This window comes from Schistocerca nitens, chromosome 7, assembly GCF_023898315.1.
Source record: "Schistocerca nitens isolate TAMUIC-IGC-003100 chromosome 7, iqSchNite1.1, whole genome shotgun sequence".
Taxonomy (NCBI): domain Eukaryota; kingdom Metazoa; phylum Arthropoda; class Insecta; order Orthoptera; family Acrididae; genus Schistocerca; species Schistocerca nitens.
The window spans coordinates 229738187-229757978 of NC_064620.1; the positions used below are offsets into that span (position 1 = coordinate 229738187).

Genomic DNA, 19792 nt, shown 5'->3' on the forward strand with positions numbered 1-19792 from the left:
GGTTGAAGGTGAAGGAAGATGGGTGAAGGAAAACCACTGGTGGGATTTAGGAAAAGGGGAGAGTTCTTAATAGTTGCCCGGAACCCTGGGTCAGGAGAGACATCTTGTTACAGTATCACTGTGCCATTTTTGAGGAGGACAATGCTTGTCAGCACATGGCACATGCCTCTATGAATTTTTTGCATGATGTTGAGATACTCTCCTAGCCAACAAGATCCCCAGATCCATCCTCGATAGAACACATGCGAGGCCAGCTCGGACATCAGCTCCATCCCGTAGTGGCAGCCAGGATACTGACGACCAGTTACAACTGTTGGGGGCTAGTTTGCCTCAGAGAGGAGACAATGGCCTCTGTGTCACTTGTCCCAGCTGAATCTGTGCATGCACCCAGACCAGTGGGGAAGCAATGCCATTCTGATAAGTGGGCTCATACTATCAAGTTATTTGTAAATTAGAATTGATTTTGCAGTCACTGAAATAACACCCCCTTCCTCTCAACCTGTGAAGTTTCCTTCTGTTTCCTCCTCCCCTTTTGGGTACTTCACTTTTTTGTTAAGGTAGTGATTGTGGAAATGTATATTATATTGGTGAAGAATTTCAGAATGAATAACTTCTAAATTCCAGAAAAAGCGGCTTCCTTCAACAGCTTCGGTCAGTGTGTCGTCAGAGCCGGACGAGTGCCCAGATGGTCCAGCCACTGCTGCCGGGACACCTGAGAGGTCAAACACACCCTGTGGCAGTGGGGGCAGTACGAAGACGGGATCGCTGCACGCAGAGGAATCTCAGAGGGTCATTGTTGTCAAGGTCAGCATAGAAACTGTAGTGCTGTGTGAAGATACCTGTTATCAGTAATTACAGATTTGGGGGAAACTGTCGCTGTATTGCTTGAGAAAAATGGTGACACACAACCCAAACAACAATGAAGCTGACACTGAGATTATTTGAATAAGGGGATAATCCAAAAAAAATTATTCATGAGTAAATTATCCATAAATAAAGGAATTAGTCTTCATTGTAAATACAAAAAAAATGTTATTGAATATTTTTTATCTTTAACTAAACTAAAGAATAATGTAAAATAACACCGCATTCCCTTTGTTTACTTCTTGGTCTGCACTCTCTTGTGTATACTCAGTGTTTTTCCTGTGGCTCATTGCAGTTTTTGTTTGATAAATAATTCTTTCACTTCTGGCAAAGATTGATTACTATGAAAAATGCCTAGATGCATCATAGTTCATGTTAAATTGTTGCTCTGTAACTGGGTGAGTAACTCAGTTCAAATGCCAGAGATAGGCGATGACATACGGCCTCTAGTAGGACCAGATTTAATGAAGTACTTCAGAGTTCAAATTAATCTTTGGAACGATCATAGGTATACTTACTTTACAGCAAAACTAATGTAACGTAAAAGGTTTCGTGTATGAACTGCCATGGCAGTTACACTACTGACATGACAAAATTCAACTGACTATGCATTTGACTGTACTTGCTCTTCTACCACCTCCAGCCAACATGTGGAAGCACACCTAATGGTAACGGATGTTGATGTTGCTGATATAATTATAAAAGTCTGTTATGGTTGTAGTACTGGAAACTGAGTGGTAAAGTAAGGACTATGTGGTTGTTAATACAAGGATGAATCAAATATAAACTGGAACTGTGTTTTTATAAGTTTACTTAAGCTTCCATTCATACATATGAACTTGTTTTTCTATATAGGGCGATTCATGTAGATATGCAAATGTTTTATGTTATTCTACAAGTAAAACTATAGAAAAAAGTTCATTTAAACATATGTCCACAGATGCTTAGTTATGGAGTTATGACTAGTAAAAGATTTTGCCTGAAATTTAGCAACTTCTCTAATATGAAGTCATCACAAAACTACAAGTTTTAAGTAAAGCACAATTTCCATTTATTTTGTTGTTATTGTTCTGGTGAATCTAATAAACTATGTCCCTGATTTGTATCTGCAGTAATTTTCCAGAACATCCAGAGAAGCAAAGATTATTATAAAAGTAAGTTTGTTTACTTTCCATTAAGAACGTAGAAACGTTAATGTCATTGTTGGCAACCATTAGTGAGTTGTTTCAGTCGTTTCCTAACCTTGAAATGCCTTAGTTTTCTGTATTGTTCAGTGAAAGTACATAATAACAACAGTGTATTTAAGTGAAACCACAGATTATCTGACACTTTCATACAGTTTCAGTCAATGTTATTTACGACCATTTTTCCAAAATTAAATTCTCTAAAACTTCTGTTGAAAACTTTGTGAAATTGTCTGGAATTTAAAAAACAAATTGGGCCAAGTAGTTAATAAATTAAAAATTTTACGAAATTACTTCTTTGCTTCTCTAGATGTTATGGAAAACTACTACAGAAACACATCTGGGACATGTTTTATTAGATTCACCAGATCAGTAACAAGTAAATGAATGGAAATCGTGCTTTACGTTAACCTCGTACAGATTTGGGATGGCTTCATGTTGATGATGTTGCTAAATTTTAGGCAAGATCTTTTTTTAGCCGTAACTCCATTCCTAACATTTGCAGGCCTATGTTTATATAAACTTTTTTCTTTAGTTTTACTTGTAGAATAACATATTAAAATATTTGCATATCTTTGTGAATCACCTTGTATAGTCTTCTGAACAGGAAACACATTTTTCTTTGTGGCTAGGTAGTTTTGTTATCCCATTTTTGTAAAACGAACATGACTTCGACAGCAGCCACTTGTGCATAAACTGTTTAACAATGTGATCATCGTCAAATCTGTCCCCCCCTCTTTTAGTAGTCCAAACAAATGAAAATCACAGGGTAATAAGTCTAGACTGTGTGGTTCCCAGTATCATGTTCATGGAGGAAATTGATGAGGACTACTTCAAAATCAAACAAGAGTGTTTTAAGGAACTTCCCCATGGAGAGACAGTTTTTGGCACTGGTGGGTACAGGCTTGCCCTTTTTATGCCGTTATACACTGCTTTTTTTTTTCAATTCTGGGACGTAATAATGCACCCACATTTTATCGCAAGTCACAGTCCATTGCAAAAAATTTTTGCTTTCAGTTTGATAACGTGTCAGTAGCCATTTCCACACCTCGAGATGATGAAATTGGTGCTCTGCCATGAGAAGAAAAGGACTTACCTAGTGTACACTTTCCGAAATCCCAAGTTATCAGTAATGATCACCTGAGCACTACCATAGCCCATACCAACCTCAGCAGCAATTTAGGGAACTGTTATTCGCTGATCATCTTCAGAAAGCTGGCTAACAATGTGAATATTCTCCTCAGTCATTCTGATCTTGGGGCAATGTTGGTGAGTTGCATTCTCAGCTATTTCTCATCCTCATAAAAACTGCTTGTAATATGCATACATTTGATGAGTCTATCTCGGGATATTGTCCCTGCAAGCTTTTTCAAATTTTCAGGCAGTTTTACACCCTCTGCTCTGCGAAACTTGATTATAATGCATTGCACAACAGACAGTAGTACCTGTTGCTCTGATATTGTGATTCCGACTAAAAAAATGGTACAAGAATGTTCTAGCTGTGGAGAAGAATCACTGGAGATGAAAGCAACAATGAGCAGAGATTGCGCCACTCTCCATTTAAAAAAAAAAAGGTGTAGAAAACAAAAATTCCAATTTCTATTTAATTCACCATCGTAATTTACATCAACTAGACTCTGTAGCACTGACATCAAACGATTCAGATGAAGGTAGTTCATTCAAAAATGATTCACCATTGCCGTTGGATTTACTCCATATTGTGTGTCTAGCTGGCACAAAGTGGGGGGCATAGGAACTTGCACACAATTTCTCTCTCTCTCTCTCTGTGTGTGTATGTGTGTGTGTGTGTGTGTGTGTGTGTGTGTGTGTGTGTGTGTGTGTATTCCTTGTAGTCTAGCTCATCAAAGAATTTTTCTGAAAGTTTGCAAATTTCCATTCTCTTTTGTGCGCCTATTGACAACACATTGCTCCTGCTATTCAGTGAGTGGTCTTCTTCACGTTTTACTCCTAAATTATTTACATTGTGTTAGAACTTTCCTTACTATAATGTACTGAACATTGTAAATGATAGTATGACATTAATGACAGGGACATGCCACCTAGAGTTGTTCGCCCGCCTAGAGCAAGTCTTTGTATATGAGGCCACTCCGGAGACTTGCGCGTTGAACTTGACACTTAAATGATAGGGTTAATAGGGGGCTGTTGACAAGAGGAAATGTTATTTTCATATATTTCTGATTGTGGAGATATATAGCAAGAACATACATGGAGATTATAATGTAATAATGAAACCAGTGATTATGACAATTTTTTTTCTCTTTCTGTCTGTGATTTTTTTTGTTATTTTGCTCTTTAAACATTGGGGGTAAAGAGTAAAATCATTAAATTGAATCATGGATTGTTGTCTTCTAAATAAATGTCTGCTTTACTGGATTCATAGGACAGTGTGCTTCATGAGACGTGGTGTGTATTTATACAAGAAAGGCAAATTCTTTTTACATAAAAAACTTTGAATGTTAAAAAACTGTCTACATAAACAGTGAAATATGCAATTCAACATGTGACCTCAGAGTCTTTCACAGTGGTATACTTCAATAAAATGTTCTCATCAAGGGTGCCCATACTCAGGGGCAAGGGGGTGTGTTCCCTGTCCCCCATCCCACCACTCTCAGGTAAAGGAAAAAAAAAATAGTGTAGTCAGGTGTTTTTCTTTCAAGAAAATAGTTTAAAAGTCGGTATATGAAGGCTCCATGAGGCTTGGAACCAGAACTTTTTTATGGCTACTTACAAGTCACCATTCATCTTCTGAAATATTAAAAATACCCAACACCCCCCGGGTCTTGCCTCCCGTTTCCCTCTTACAAATTATTGTATGGGTGGCTCTACTTCTCAGTTTACAAATCTGTTACTTTGAATAAGTCACTTTGGCCCTCTCAAAGGTTGCATCTATATAAGCAGAACGATTTTAACTCCTGATGACAATGCTGGAGACAGTTATCTAAAGCTTGAGTGTTTTATTCAAAGTGACACAACTAGTAAACCGAAAAATTTTTATTAAAACAGAAGGTCCAGACAGAAGAGGCTACCCTCAAGAATGCAAGCATCAACTGGATACTGAACATAAGCCTGCCCCTCCCACATGTAGATGACACAGCAGCACCAGTTGCAAGTGGAGCTACGATAACATTGACAAAGGAGGAAGCATTGTCATTATACTCAGCAGTATCAGCAGCTACTAAGACAGCAGTAACAACAAGGAATGTAAAATCAGTAGCAACAGAAGATCCAGCATGCAATGAAGTGGGCTAAAAGAGAAAAGAAGTGGTAATAGTGGCAACAGAGGAGGAATCAACAGCTACAGCACAGTAACATTAGGAGCAGAAGAAGAAGAAGAACCAAAACCAGCATGCACCAGCGTGAGTAAAAGAACAATGTCGTCTTCCCACCAGAAGGATCTGTTAATAGTAGCAAGGAAGAAGAAGTGCCCAAGAGAAGCAACTTTAATTATATAACAGTATTTAACAAAGTGCACCAGTTAGAAACTGAACAGGAATCTATAGGTAAATTGGTTGTCTGCATTACTGAACATTGGTGCAAAGTAACTGAAACTGAATATATAGTTTTACCTTCTTATCAGTTAGCATGTTTATATGGCAGATCAGTAGAGACCGTAAGTGTTTCATTTTATAATTGCAGTTTTGCCATTATGCCATTTTCAAGAATCTTCAAAGCATAATACAATGTATTGAGAACAATGTAGAGGGAATAGTTGTTCTGTGATGTGCTTATTACATTGCTATCTCTGCCTAAAATAAACCTATATGTCAAAATCTTGTAAATATATGAATGTCAACAAACTATGAAATTGACACATTGAGTTGCAAGTAGGTACAACAAAAAAACTGTTACACATTTAGCTTTTAGCCAAAGCCTTCTTCAGAAAAGGAAACACATACAAATTACTTCACGCATGCAAGCACAACTCATGCATACATGACTGCCGTCTCTGGCAGCTCGGACTGGACTGCAACTGTAACGTTGAACATAAGCAACAAACGGGAGGGAGTGAGGAAGGATGGAGGCTTGACAAGACTGCCACTAGGCACAGTACTGGGAGATGCATGGATGTGGAGAAGGGAGTGCGGGGGATGGGGGGGAGGGGGGGGGGGGCGCAACTGGGAGTGCAAAAGCAGAGGAACAGGAAAGTGGAAAAACAGATGGATCCATTGGCAGAGGGCATCACATAAAGAGGGTGCTGGGATGTGAATTGGGAGGAGCTGATAGAACAGAGAGGGTGGAAACTGTTGGTTGGATGGTGTGGGAAAAGTAGGTTACCTTGGTTTGAGGCTGGGATTTTTTGTAAGGATAACTCGTATTTGTGGAGTTCAAGAATGCTAGTGGAGGAGGGGAGTGTCCAGGTGGTCCAGATTGTGAAGCAGCCATTGAAATTAAGCATGTTATGTCCAGCTGCAAGTTGTGCCACAGTGTGGCCTATTTTGCTCGTGGTCACAGTTTGGTGGTGGCTGTTCATCCTGGTGAGCAGGTGGTTGGTAGTCATCATCATCATCATCATCATCATCATCCTTTAAGACTGATTATCCCTTTCAGCGTTCAGTCTGGAGCATAGTCCCCCTTATAAAATTCCTCCATGATCCCCTATTCAGTGCTAAAATTGGTGCCTCTTCTGATGTTAAGCCTATTACTTCAAAATCATTCTTAACCGAATCCAGGTACCTTCTCCTTGGTCTACCCCGACTCCTCCTACCCTCTACTGCTGAACCCATGAGTCTCTTGGGTAACCTTGCTTCTCCCATGCGTGTAACATGACCCCACCATCTAAACCTGTTTGCTGTATCTATAGAGTTCATTCCCAGTTTTTCTTTGATTTCCTCATTGTGGACACCCTCCTGCCATTGTTCCCATCTACTAGTACCTGCAGTCATCCTAGCTACTTTCATATCCGTAACCTCAACCTTATTGATAAGGTATCCTGAATCCACCCAGCTTTCGCTCCCATACAACAAAGTTGGTCGAAAGATTGAACGGTGCAGAGATAGTCTTGGTACTGACTTCCTTCTTGCAGAAGAGAGTAGATCGTAGCTGAGCGCTCACTGCATTAGCTTTGCTACACCTCGCTTCCAGTTCTTTCACTATGTTGCCATCCTGTGAGAATATACATCCTAAGTACTTGAAACCGTCCACCTGGTCTAACTTTGTTCCTCCTATTTGGCACTCAATCCATTTATAGCTCTTTCCCACTGACATTACTTTTGTTTTGGAGATGCTAATCTTCATACCATAGTCCTTACATTTCTGATCTAGCTTTGAAATATTACTTTGCCTACACGCTATGATTACTTTGCAAACTTTCAATAGAATCTGCCATCACAACTAAGTCATCCGCATATGCAAGACTGCTTATTTTGTGTTCACCTATCTTAATCTCACCCAGCCAGTTTATTGTTTTCAACATATGATCTATAAATAATATGAACAACAGTGGAGACAGGTTGCAGCCTTGTCTTACCCCTGAAACTACTTTGAACCATGAACTCAATTTACCGTCAACTCTAACTGCTGCCTGACTATCTATGTAAAGACCTTTAATTGCTTGCAAAAGTTTGCCTCCTATTCCATAATCACGTAGAACAGACAATAACTTCCTCCTAGGAACCTGGTCATATGCCTTTTCTAGATCTATAAAGCATAGATACAATTCCCTATTCCACTCGTAACACTTCTCTATTATTTGCCGTAAGCTAAAGATCTGGTCCTGACAACCTCTAAGAGGCCTAAACCCACACTGATTTTCATCCAATTTGTCCTCAACAAATACTCGCACTTTCCTTTCAACAATACCTGAGAAGATTTTACCCACAATGCTGATCAAAGAGATACCTCTGTAGTTGTTACAATCATTTCTGTTTCCATGTTTAAAGATTGGTGTGATTACTGCTTTCGTCCAGTCTGATGGAACCTGTCCCGACTCCCACGCCATTTCAATTATCCTGTGTAGCCATTTAAGACCTGACATTCCACTGTATTTGATGAGTTCCGACTTAATTTCATCCACTCCAGCCGCTTTATTGCACTGCAATCTATTGACCATTTTCTCCACTTCCTCAAATGTGATCCTACTTCCATCATCATTCCTATCCAATTCTACCTCGAAATCTGAAATATTACTGAATGTATTTTCACCTACATTGAGCAACTCTTCAAAATATTCCCTCCATCTGCCCAAGGCATCAACAGGATTCACCAGCAGTTTTCCTGACCTGTCCAAAATACTTGTCATTTCCTTCTTACCTCCATTTCGAAGACAGCTAATTACACTCCAGAATGGTTTTCCAGCAGCTTGACCCAAGGTGTCCAACCTGTTTCCAAACTCTTCCCAAGATCTCTTCTTGGATGCTGTAATTATCTGTTTGGCTTTGTTTCTTTCTTCAACATAACTTTCTCTGTCTACCTGAGTTCTAGTATGTAGCCATTTTTGATATGCCTTCTTTTTCCTTTTACAGGCTGCCTTGACTGTGTCATTCCACCAAGCTGTTTGCTTCATCCTACCTTTACGCACTACTGTTCCAAGACATTCTTTGGCCACTTCTAGTACTGTGTCCCTGTACCTTGTCCATTCCTTTTCCAGTGACTGCAATTGACTACATTCAACTAACTGGTACCTTTCTGAGATCACTGTTATGTACTTGTGTCTGATTTCCTTATCCTGAAGTTTCTCCACTTATCCTCCTACACATGGACCTGACCTCCTGCACTTTCGGCCTCACAATACCAATTTCACTGCAGATTAAATAGTGATCAGTGTCATCAAAGAATCCCCTGAACACACGTGTGTCCCTCACAGCCTTCCTGAATTCCTGATCTGTTATTATGTAGTCAATGACAGATCTGGTTCCCCTGCCTTCCCAAGTATACCGGTGAATGTTCTTATGTTTAAAAAAGGAGTTTGTGATTACTAAACCCATACTGGCACAGAAATCCAAGAGTTGTTTCCCGTTCCCGTTGGCCTCCATATCCTCTCCAAATTTACCCATAACCTTTTCATAGCCTTCTGTTCGATTTCCAATCCTGGCATTAAAATCACCCATGAGCAGAACACTGTCCTTGTCCTTTACTCTAACAACTACATCACTGAGTGCGTCATAAAAACTATCCATCTTATCTTGATCTGTCCCTTCACAATGCGAATATACTGACACAATCCTAATTTTCTTACTAGACACTGTCAAATCTATCCACATCAGTCGTTCGTTTACATACCTTATTGAAACTACGCTGGGTTCCATTTCTTTTCTGATGAAAAGCCCTACACCCCATTGAGCTATTCCTGCTTCGACTCCTGACAGGTAGACCTTGTATTCTCCCACTTCCTCTTCTTTCTCACCCCTTACCCGAATGTCACTAACAGCTAAAACGTTCAGCCCCATCTTACTTGCAGCCTCTGCCAGCTCTACCTTCTTCCCAGAGTAGCCCCCATTGATATTAATAGCTCCCCATCTTGTTACCATTCGTTTGCCGAGTCGTATCTTAGGAGTCCCTTGTTTGTCAATTAGAGGTGGGACTCCGTCACCTCCAAAGGTCTGAGGCATTTTGCTCTGATTGTTGCCAGCATCATATTTATAGTACCAGAAAAGCAGGTTGCTAGCCTTACTTGCCCCAGGTCCCATTGAGTTTTACCCCTAAGGGTTGAGGGACTAACCGGTGGATTTGGTAGTCTTTGCCGTCTGAGCACAAAGGTGGCCATGACTGGGAATATGTCCGAGATGCCCAGCCTTATTCCAAAGTAACTGGTATCCCGACTATCGGGACCACTTACTTGGCCACTCATACGTTGCCCGTGGTTCATGATACCAGGAACCCACACCATACCAATATAAAAATCTGTGCCACGATTGCAGCAGACCTGATATATGATGTGGCTGCTTTCACAGGTGGCGCGGCGTCTGATTGGGTAGGATAATCCTGTGATAGCACTGGAAGGGGAAATGCTGGGTGAGTGGATTGGGCAGGTCTTGCACCTGGGTCTTCCACAGGGATATGATCCCTGTGGCAAGCTGTTGGCATTGGGAGTGTTATAGGGATGGACTAGGATGTTGTGGAGGTTGGGTGGGTGATGGAGCACTGTTTGATGATGATTCATACTAGCTTTGCGTAAACCTATAAATTCCATAAAACTTGAGTTTTTCTGAGAGAGTAACATAATCTACACACATTCCTTGGAAAGATCACAGAAAATGCCAACTGATGGTGTTTTATTATTTGAGGCTTATGCTATTTGATGAGTGAATGCGTAAATGACATTCTCAGTCGAGTAACCCTTCTGGGATCCCAACCGAACTATGGTAATTAAATTGTTTCTACTTAAGTGTGAGACTACTTTTGAGTTCACTACTTTTTCAAATATTTCAGAAAAGTTGTCACTAAGAAAACTGGACAATGATTGTTTAATTCTTTCATATGATGAGGTTTAAAAATTGTTTGGTTTAGATCTTACCTAGCAACCAGAGTGCAGATCATAGAGATATCCCAAACTTCAGGTAACTCAAAAACATGGTAAACATCTTACAGATCCAGAATATTTGAACATTGGAGTCCCTCAAGTGAGTGCATTATATCCAATAGTATTTCTCAATTATATTAATGACTTCCCACTGTGGGTCACACAGGATACGGGGTGCATTCAAGTTCTAAGGCCTCCGATTTTTTTTTCTCCGGACTGGAAAGAGATAGAAACATGCGCATTGTTTTAAAATGAGGCCGCGTTCATTGTCAATACGTCCCAGAGATGGCAGCACCGTACGGCAGATGGAATTTTACCGCCAGCGGCGAGAATGAGAACTGTTTTAAATACTTAAAATGGCGACGTTTTCCTTACTTGAACAGCGTGCAATCATTCGTTTTCTGAATTTGCGTGGTGTGAAACCCATTGAAATTCATCGACAGTTGAAGGAGACATGTGGTGATGGAGTTACGGATGTGTCGAAAGTGCGTTCGTGGGTGCGACAGTTTAATGAAGGCAGAACATCATGTGACAACAAACCGAAACAACCTCGGGCTCGCACAAGCCAGTCTGACGACATGATCGAGAACATGTGGAGAGAATTGTTTTGGGGAATCGCCGAATGACTGTTGAACAGATCGCCTCCAGAGTTGGCATTACTGTGGGTTCTGTGCACACAATCCTGCATGACGACCTGAAAATGCGAAAAGTGTCATCCAGGTGGGTGCCACGAATGCTGACGGATGACCACATGGCTGCCCGTGTGGCATGTTGCCAAGCAATGTTGACGCGCAACGACAGCATGAATGGGACTTTCTTTTCATCGGTTGTGACAATGGATGAGACGTGGATGCCATTTTTCAATCCAGAAACAAAGCGCCAGTCAGCTCAATGGAAGCACACACATTCACCGCCACAAAAAAAATTTCGAGTAACCGCCAGTGCTGAAAAAATGATGGTGTCCATGTTCTGGGACAGCGAGGGCATATTCCTTAGCCATTGCGTTCCAAAGGGCACTACGGTAACAGGTGCATCCACCGAAAATGTTTTTAAGAACAAATTCCTTCCTGCACTGCAACAAAAACTTCCGGGAAGGGCTGCGCGTGTGCTGTTTCACCAAGACAACGCACCCGCACATCGAGCTAACGTTACGCAACAGTTTCTTCGTGATAACAACTTTGAAGTGATTCCTCATGCTCCCTACTCACCTGACCTGGCTCCTAGTGACTTTTGGCTTTTTCCGACAATGAAAGACACTCTCCGTGTCCGCACATTCACCACCCGTGCTGCTATTGCCTCCACGATTTTCCAGTGGTCAAAACAGACTCCTAAAGAAGCCTTCGCCGCTGCCATGGAATCATGGTGTCAGCGTTGTGAAAAATGTGTATGTCTGCAGGGCGATTACGTCGAGAAGTAACGCCAGTTTCATCGATTTCGGGTGAGTAGTTAATTAGAAAAAAAATCGGAGGCCTTAGAACTTGAATGCACCTCGTAAAACTGTGTCATTTGCTGATGACAGCAATACAATAATTGCAGAGGGCAGACAAGAAATATTAGAAGTAAAAAGTGACAAGGAACTTACAGTGGTCCACAACTGGTCAACAAACAATATAGTAACTTTTAATGTAAGAGAGACTAGTAACATGAATTTCTGTGTAAGTAAAAGACCCAATATAAAAAAAAATTGTAAGTAGATAATTAGACCATAGAGTACATAGATAGCACAAAATTTTTGGGTGTATTGATCAGCATTTAAAATGGGTTTGAACATAACAGAGTACTTGGAAAAATAATGTGCTTAACTTGCAAATGCCCTATGAATACTAACCACAGTGTGTAATAGCCCATGCCTAAGAACAACGTACTTTGCAGGTTCAGAAAAAGGAAAATGTATTGAAACTGCAAAAACAAGTCATCAGAATAATGAACAAGGATCACAGAAGGGCCCACTGCATTGAACTACTTTAAGAAAAGGGGTATTTTGATCTTTCAAACTACAGTTTTCATTCAGAAAAAAACTGTGAGCAGTATGCTGCAAACAGCTCCATACACGATCACCAAACCAGATACAGTGGTTGCTTGTACTTAGATAGAAAGAATTAAGACATAAACCACTAGTTTTTACCATGTACTCAATCTATATAGTAAACTGCCAAAAGAGATGAAAACATAGGAATTGTGTAATTTTAAAACATGTCTGAAAGTATATTTACTAAAAAATAGTTTTTAATCAAAGACTTCATGCAGTAAAAGTTGTTACAAATAAATAATCAAGTTGACCAATTAGAAAGTAACCAAAGAGGATGGAGTACATTTGTAAGCAATGCAATAAATACCATCAGAATAATCATGTGATTCATTTCTCTTGTTTGAAGCAGGTTCTTTCCATTCCTTTAATCTTTCATTATGTGATTCCATGATAAATAGTGTATGTGTGTCTGTATTCTGATTTTATTACATATAGAATATTTGCAGCTTTACTGTATGATTAAATGATGATGGCGTCCTCTTGGGTAAAATATTCCGGAGGTAAAATAGTCCCCCATTCGGAGCTCCGGGCGGGGACTACTCAAGAGGACGTCGTTATCAGGAGAAAGAAAACTGGCGTTCTACGGAGTGGAGCGTGGAATGTCAGATCCCTTAATCGGGCAGGTAGGTTAGAAAATTTGAAAAGGGAAATGGATAGGTTAAAGTTAGATATAGTGGGAATTAGTGAAGTTCGGTGGCAGGAGGAACAAGACTTTTGGTCAGGTGATTACAGGGTTATAAATACAAAATCAAATAGGGGTAATGTAGGAGTAGGTTTAATAATGAATAAAAAAATAGGAGTGCGGGTTAGCTACTACAAACAGCATAGTGAACGCATTATTGTGGCCAAGATAGACACAAAGCCCATGCCTACTACAGTAGTACAAGTTTATATGCCAACTAGCTCTGCAGATAATGAAGAAATTGATGAAATGTATGACGAGATAAAAGAAATTATTCAGGTAGTGAAGGGAGACGAAAATTTAATAGTCATGGGTGACTGGAATTCGTCAGTAGGAAAAGGGAGAGAAGGAAACATAGTAGGTGAATATGGATTGGGGGGAAGAAATGAAAGAGGAAGCCACCTTGTAGAATTTTGCACAGAGCATAACTTAATCATAGCTAACACTTGTTTCAAGAATCATAAAAGAAGGTTGTATACCTGGAAGAATCCTGGAGATACTAAAAGGTATCAGATAGATTATATAATGGTAAGACAGAGATTTAGGAACCAGGTTTTAAATTGTAAGACATTTCCAGGGGCAGATGTGGATTCTGACCACAATGTATTGGTTATGAACTGCAGATTGAAACTGAAGAAACTGCAAAAAGGTGGGAATTTAAGGAGATGGGACCTGGATAAACTGAAAGAATCAGAGGTTGTAGAGTGTTTCAGGGAGAGCATAAGGGAACAATTGACAGGAATGGGGGAAAGAAATACAGTAGAAGAAGAATGGGTAGCTCTGAGGGATGAAGTAGTGAAGGCAGCAGAGGATCAAGTAGGTAAAAAGACGAGGGTTAATAGAAATCCTTGGGTAACAGAAGAAATATTGAATTTAATTGATGAAAGGAGAAAATATAAAAATGCAGTAAATGAAGCAGGAAAAAAGGAATACAAACGTCTCAAAAATGAGATCGACAGGAAGTGTAAAATGGCTAAGCAGGGGTGGCTAGAGGACAAATGTAAGGATGTAGAGTCTTGTCTCACTAGGGGTAAGATAGATACTGCCTACAGGAAAATTAAAGAGACCTTTGGAGAGAAGAGAACCACTTGTATGAATATCAAGAGCTCAGATGGCAACCCAGTTCTAAGCAAAGAAGGGAAGGCAGAAAAGTGGAAGGAGTATATAGAGGGTTTATACAAGGGCGATATATTTGAGGACAATATTATGGAAATGGAAGAGGATGTAGATGAAGATGAAATGGGAGATAAGATACTGCGTGAAGAGTTTGACAGAGCACTGAAAGACATGAGTCGAAACAAGGCCCCGGGAGTAGACAACATTCCATTAGAACTACTGATGGCCTTGGGAGAGCCAGTCGTGACAAAAATCTACCATCTGGTGAGCAAGATGTATGAGACAGACGAAATACCCACAGACTTCAAGAAGAATATAATAATTCCAATCCCACAGAAAGCAGGTGTTGACCGATGTGAAAATTACTGACCTATCAGTTTAATAAGTCACAGCTGCAAAATACTAACGCGAATTCTTTACAGACGAATGGAAAAACTGGTAGAAGCGAACCTCGGGGAAGATCAGTTTGGATCTTGGATGTTGGAACACGTGAGGCAATACTAACCTTACGACGTATCTTAGAAGAAAGATTAAGAAAAGGCAAACCTACGTTTCTAGCATTTGTAGACTTAGAGAAAGCTTTTGACAATGTTAACTGGAATACTCTCTTTCAAATTCTGAAGGTGGCAGGGGTAAAATACAGGGAGCGAAAGGCTATTTACAATTTGTACAGAAACCAGATGGCAGTTATAAGAGTCGAGGGGCATGAAAGGGAAGCAGTGGTTGGGAAAGGAGTGAGACAGGGTTGTAGCCTCTCCCCGATGTTATTCAATCTGTATATTGAGCAAGCAGTAAAGGAAACAAGAGAAAAATTCGGAGTAGGTATTAAAATTCATGGAGAAGAAGTAAAAACTTTGAGGTTCGCCGATGACATTGTAATTCTGTCAGAGACAGCAAAGGACTTGGAAGAGCAGCTGAACGGAATGGACAGTGTCTTGAAAGGAGGATATAAGATGAACATCAACAAAAGCAAAACGAGGATAATGGAATGTAGTCAAATTAAATCGGGTGATGCTGAGGGGATTAGATCAGGAAATGAGACACTTAAAGTAGTAAAGGAGTTTTGCTATTTAGGGAGTAAAATAACTGATGATGGTCGAAGCAGAGAGGATATAAAATGTAGACTGGCAATGGCAAGGAAATCGTTTCTGAAGAAGAGAAATTTGTTAACATCGAGTATAGATTTAAGTGTCAGGAAGTCGTTTCTGAAAGTATTTGTATGGAGTGTTGCCATGTATGGAAGTGAAACATGGATGATAACCAGTTTGGACAAGAAGAGAATAGAAGCTTTCAAAATTTGGTGCTACAGAAGAATGCTGAAGATAAGGTGGGTAGATCACGTAACTAATGAGGAGGTATTGAATAGGATTGGGGAGAAGAGAAGTTTGTGGCACAACTTGACTAGAAGAAGGGATCGGTTGGTAGGACATGTTTTGAGGCATCAAGAGATCACAAATTTAGCATTGGAGGGCAGCGTGGAGGGTAAAAATCGTAGAGGGAGACCAAGAGATGAATACACTAAGCATATTCAGAAGGATGTAGGTTGCAGTAGGTACTGGGAGATGAAGAAGCTTGCACAGGATAGAGTAGCATGGAGAGCTGCATCAAACCAGTCTCAGGACTGAAGACCACAACAACAACAACAGAATATTTTCTTCTGTTATCTTATATACCTGTGCTATCAATAATGTGTATGTGTTTGTATAATGTAGATGTCTATACAAAGAAATTTGTCTATAGGTGAATAAATAAATAAATAACACAGGCCAGCAAAAAATGTTTTTTGAAAAACTTTTTTTACTTTGATAGCTGATCTTTATAGATTTGTATGAGCTGAATCCAAATCTAGCCTTAGTTATTTTTTTTTTTTTGTATCACCCATATTTTTTGAGCTATATGCTTTTTATTATATAGAATAAAAATCCTATGCTATACAGTAAACAGGGAAATTAATGAAACACTTTGTTACAACATAAGCATGGTTTGTATTTACATTAAGCTATTTAAAACAATGATATGTGTTAATAGAAGTTTCACTTGTCAGCTGGAATTGGTTTGTATTTTCTTTCTCTTTTTACTTTGAAGCTTCTTGTGTAGCTTTTTCTGTGATGAGTCATTTGCTGAACTTCTCGGTGAAGTGAGCAACAGTAGTCCCCCATCATGTTGGTGTTCCGGCAGCCTTGGTAGCATTTTTCCATCACTTTAATGTCCTGGTGAAAACGCTCTCCTTGCTCCTCACTAACATCTCCCATATTGTCCGGGAAGTAATCACGGTGACTATTCAAAAAGTGAACTTTCAGGCTCAAATAAACATCGTAAAGTTTTAAACTTCTTTAACAGTGTAGCTATAATAGAAGCACATTCTGGGTCTTTTTCATGTCCTAAGAACTTTGTAACAACTTGCTTGAATGATACCCATGCTTCTTTCTCATTTAAGGCCATTGTGGATTCAAAGTTAACATGAGACATCAATTTTCTAATGTCAGGTCCGACAAAGATGCCTTCTTTTAGTTTAGCTTCTGAAAGGTATGGAAACTTTTGGCAGAGATACTTAAAACATTGTCCATCTTTAGGCAAAGCCTTTACAAACTGTTTCATTAGGCCTAGCTTTATATGTAGAGGTGGTAGGAGTACATTTTTTGGATCTACAAGTTTTTTGCATAGAATGTTCTTCTCACCAGGTTTTAAAGACTCCCTCACAGGCCAGTTCTTTCCGCACCAGTGTTGATCCATCCATATCATAAGAACACCAAATCTAAAGGCTTTATTCACCTTTTTGGACAATTTTCTCAGATCTTCAACACACACGTAACATACCTTACGTGCCGCCCAAGATTTGTCTTGATCACCAAGTTTAGATCCAAAGTATGATAGATAAACCTTTTTCACAAAGTCTGTAATGTTTCTTTGGTGTTTTTTAATCACAAGTTCGCCACAAATTTAACAAAAACTGTCAACAGAGGTTTTACAACCACGATTAGACATTGTACTGAGCACATGTACAGGAAACTGGAAAGTGAGGTTAGGTTAACAGTAAACAAAACACCATCTGTTAACACAAAACTAGAATCGACTCTTTTTTTTTTTTTTTTTTTTTTTTTTTTTTTTTTTTTTTTTTTTTTGCCAGCAAATGTTTTTCAGTGGTGCTACCAACGTCATCTACATTTATTACACCTTCTTTTTAAATTATTTTAACTATATAAAAGCTGTTACATTATTTACAAAATAGCTTAATTTAATAAATTTAAATGTAAAATATGAAGAAATGGCGGGTGATGCAGTTTTTAAGAATCATATTTGGATTTCCTACCCTAAAAGACATAAGAATAAGGTATTTTCAGCAAGAAAGTTTTTCCATCATTGGCCTGTTAATAGATTGAATATTGTATACACTATTTTTTTTATCACAAAGGCTGAAGTTGACAGTTCTTCATTATTTGTATAAATGCTAAAGAGTTGGGGTCTCTGGTCTCTGATATATATTGTATTTTTCAGAAAATGGAACCTACCCCAACTGCAGACCTCGACCGTACCAATGACCGTGTGTACGACTGCACGACCAGTGTAGTGAGAGCCATCATGCTGCTGTCACAAGGTTTGAGAACTAATCCATACAGTCCAATTCCAGCAGCATATCAACCAAAAAAGAGACTCACGTTGTCTAACAGATTTTGATGTGTATAATGGATTATATCCATGCTGGTTTGCAAATATATCTTTCTTCTTATGAACATAGAGCATTTCATTTTTACGGTTATTAGATGTGTTACTAATACAAAATCAAGAACTTGTGGTTATATTTTTTAGGAGAGATACTTCCTCTGAGATTAGTGGAGGGATAAAGAAAAATGATCCTAATCCTACACCTAATGATCCAACTCCCCAAGACACTATCCAAATTGAACCCTGCCTGGAACAGTTCCGTCCTCCGTCACAGCGGGACCCACCTCCTCTTCCTCAAAATCACCCTCTCCAAACCTTCCAGGAATTTCTGACTTCCAGCCTTGCTTCTCAATCCTTCTTAAAAAACCTTAATCCTACTCCCAACATCACCACTGCTGAAGCCCAAGCTATCTGTGATCTGAAGGCTGACCGACCCATCGTCATTCTTCCGGCGGACAAGGGTTCCACTACCGTGGTACTTGATCGTCGGGAATATGTGGCTGAGGGACTGTGTCAGCTTTCAGACAACACCACATACAAAGTTTGCCAAGGTAATCCCATTCCTGATGTCCAGGCGGAGCTTCAAGGAATCCTCAGAACCTTAGGCCCCCTACAAAACCTTTCACCTGACTCCATCAACCTCCTGACCCCACCGACACCCCGCACCCCTACCTTCTACCTTCTTCCTAAAATTCACAAACCCAATCATCCCGGCTGCCCCATTGTAGCTGGTTACCAAGCCCCCACATAACGTATCTCTGCATACGTAGATCAACACCTTCAACCCATTACATGCAGTCTCCCATCCTTCAGCAAAGACACCAACCACTTTCTCGAACGCCTGGAATCCTTACCCAATCTGTTACCCCCAGAAACCATCCTTGTAACCATTGATGCCACTTCCTTGTACACAAATATTCCGCACATCCAGGGCCTTGCTGCGATGGAGCACTTCCTTTCACGCCGATCACCTGCCACCCTACCTAAAACCTCTTTCCTCATTACCTTAGCCAGCTTCATCCTGACCCACAACTTCTTCACTTTTGAAGGCCAGACACACCAACAATTAAAGCGAACAGCCATGGGTACCAGGATGGCCCCCTCGTACGCCAACCTATTCATGGGTCGCTTAGAGGAAGCCTTCTTGGTTACCCAGGCCTGCCAACCCAAAGTTTGGTACAGATTTATTGATGACATCTTCATGATCTGGACTCACAGTGAAGAAGAACTCCAGAATTTCCTCTCCAACCTCAACTCCTTTGGTTCCATCAGATTCACCTGGTCCTACTCCAAATCCCATGCCACTTTCCTTGACGTTGATCTCCAACTGTCCAGTGGCCAGCTTCACACGTCCGTCCACATCAAACCAACCAACAAGCAACATTACCTCCATTATAACAGCTGCCACCCATTCCACATCAAACGGTCCCTTCCCTACAGCCTAGGTCTTCGTGGAAAACGAATCTGCTCCAGTCCGGAATCCCTGAACCATTACACCAACAACCTGAAAACAGCTTTCGCATCCCGCAACTACCTTCCCGACCTGGTACAGAAGCGAATAACCAGAGCCACTTCCTCATCTCCTCAAACCCAGAACCTCCCACAGAAGAACCACAAAAGTGCCCCACTTGTGACAGGATACTTTCCGGGACTGGATAAGACTTCCTCAAATCCTGCCCTGAAATGAGATCCATCCTTCATGAAATCCTCCCCACTCCACCAAGAGTGTCTTTCCGCCGTCCACCTAACCTTCGTAACCTCTTAGTTCATCCCTA

The 19792-nt window shown here is 40.2% G+C and overlaps 1 protein-coding gene across 7 annotated transcripts in view; it reads left to right on the top strand.

Moving 5' to 3' along the window:
* The window catches only part of LOC126194700 (focal adhesion kinase 1), a 775803-nt gene that overhangs the window by 713637 nt on the left and 42374 nt on the right, over positions 1 to 19792 (top strand). For all 7 annotated transcript variants that reach the window (XM_049932927.1, XM_049932928.1, XM_049932925.1 and 4 more), the window contains 2 exons: positions 625 to 804; positions 17850 to 17949. In XM_049932927.1, the coding sequence (XP_049788884.1) occupies positions 625 to 804; positions 17850 to 17949 (280 nt within the window). The remainder of the gene's footprint in view (positions 1 to 624; positions 805 to 17849; positions 17950 to 19792) is intronic.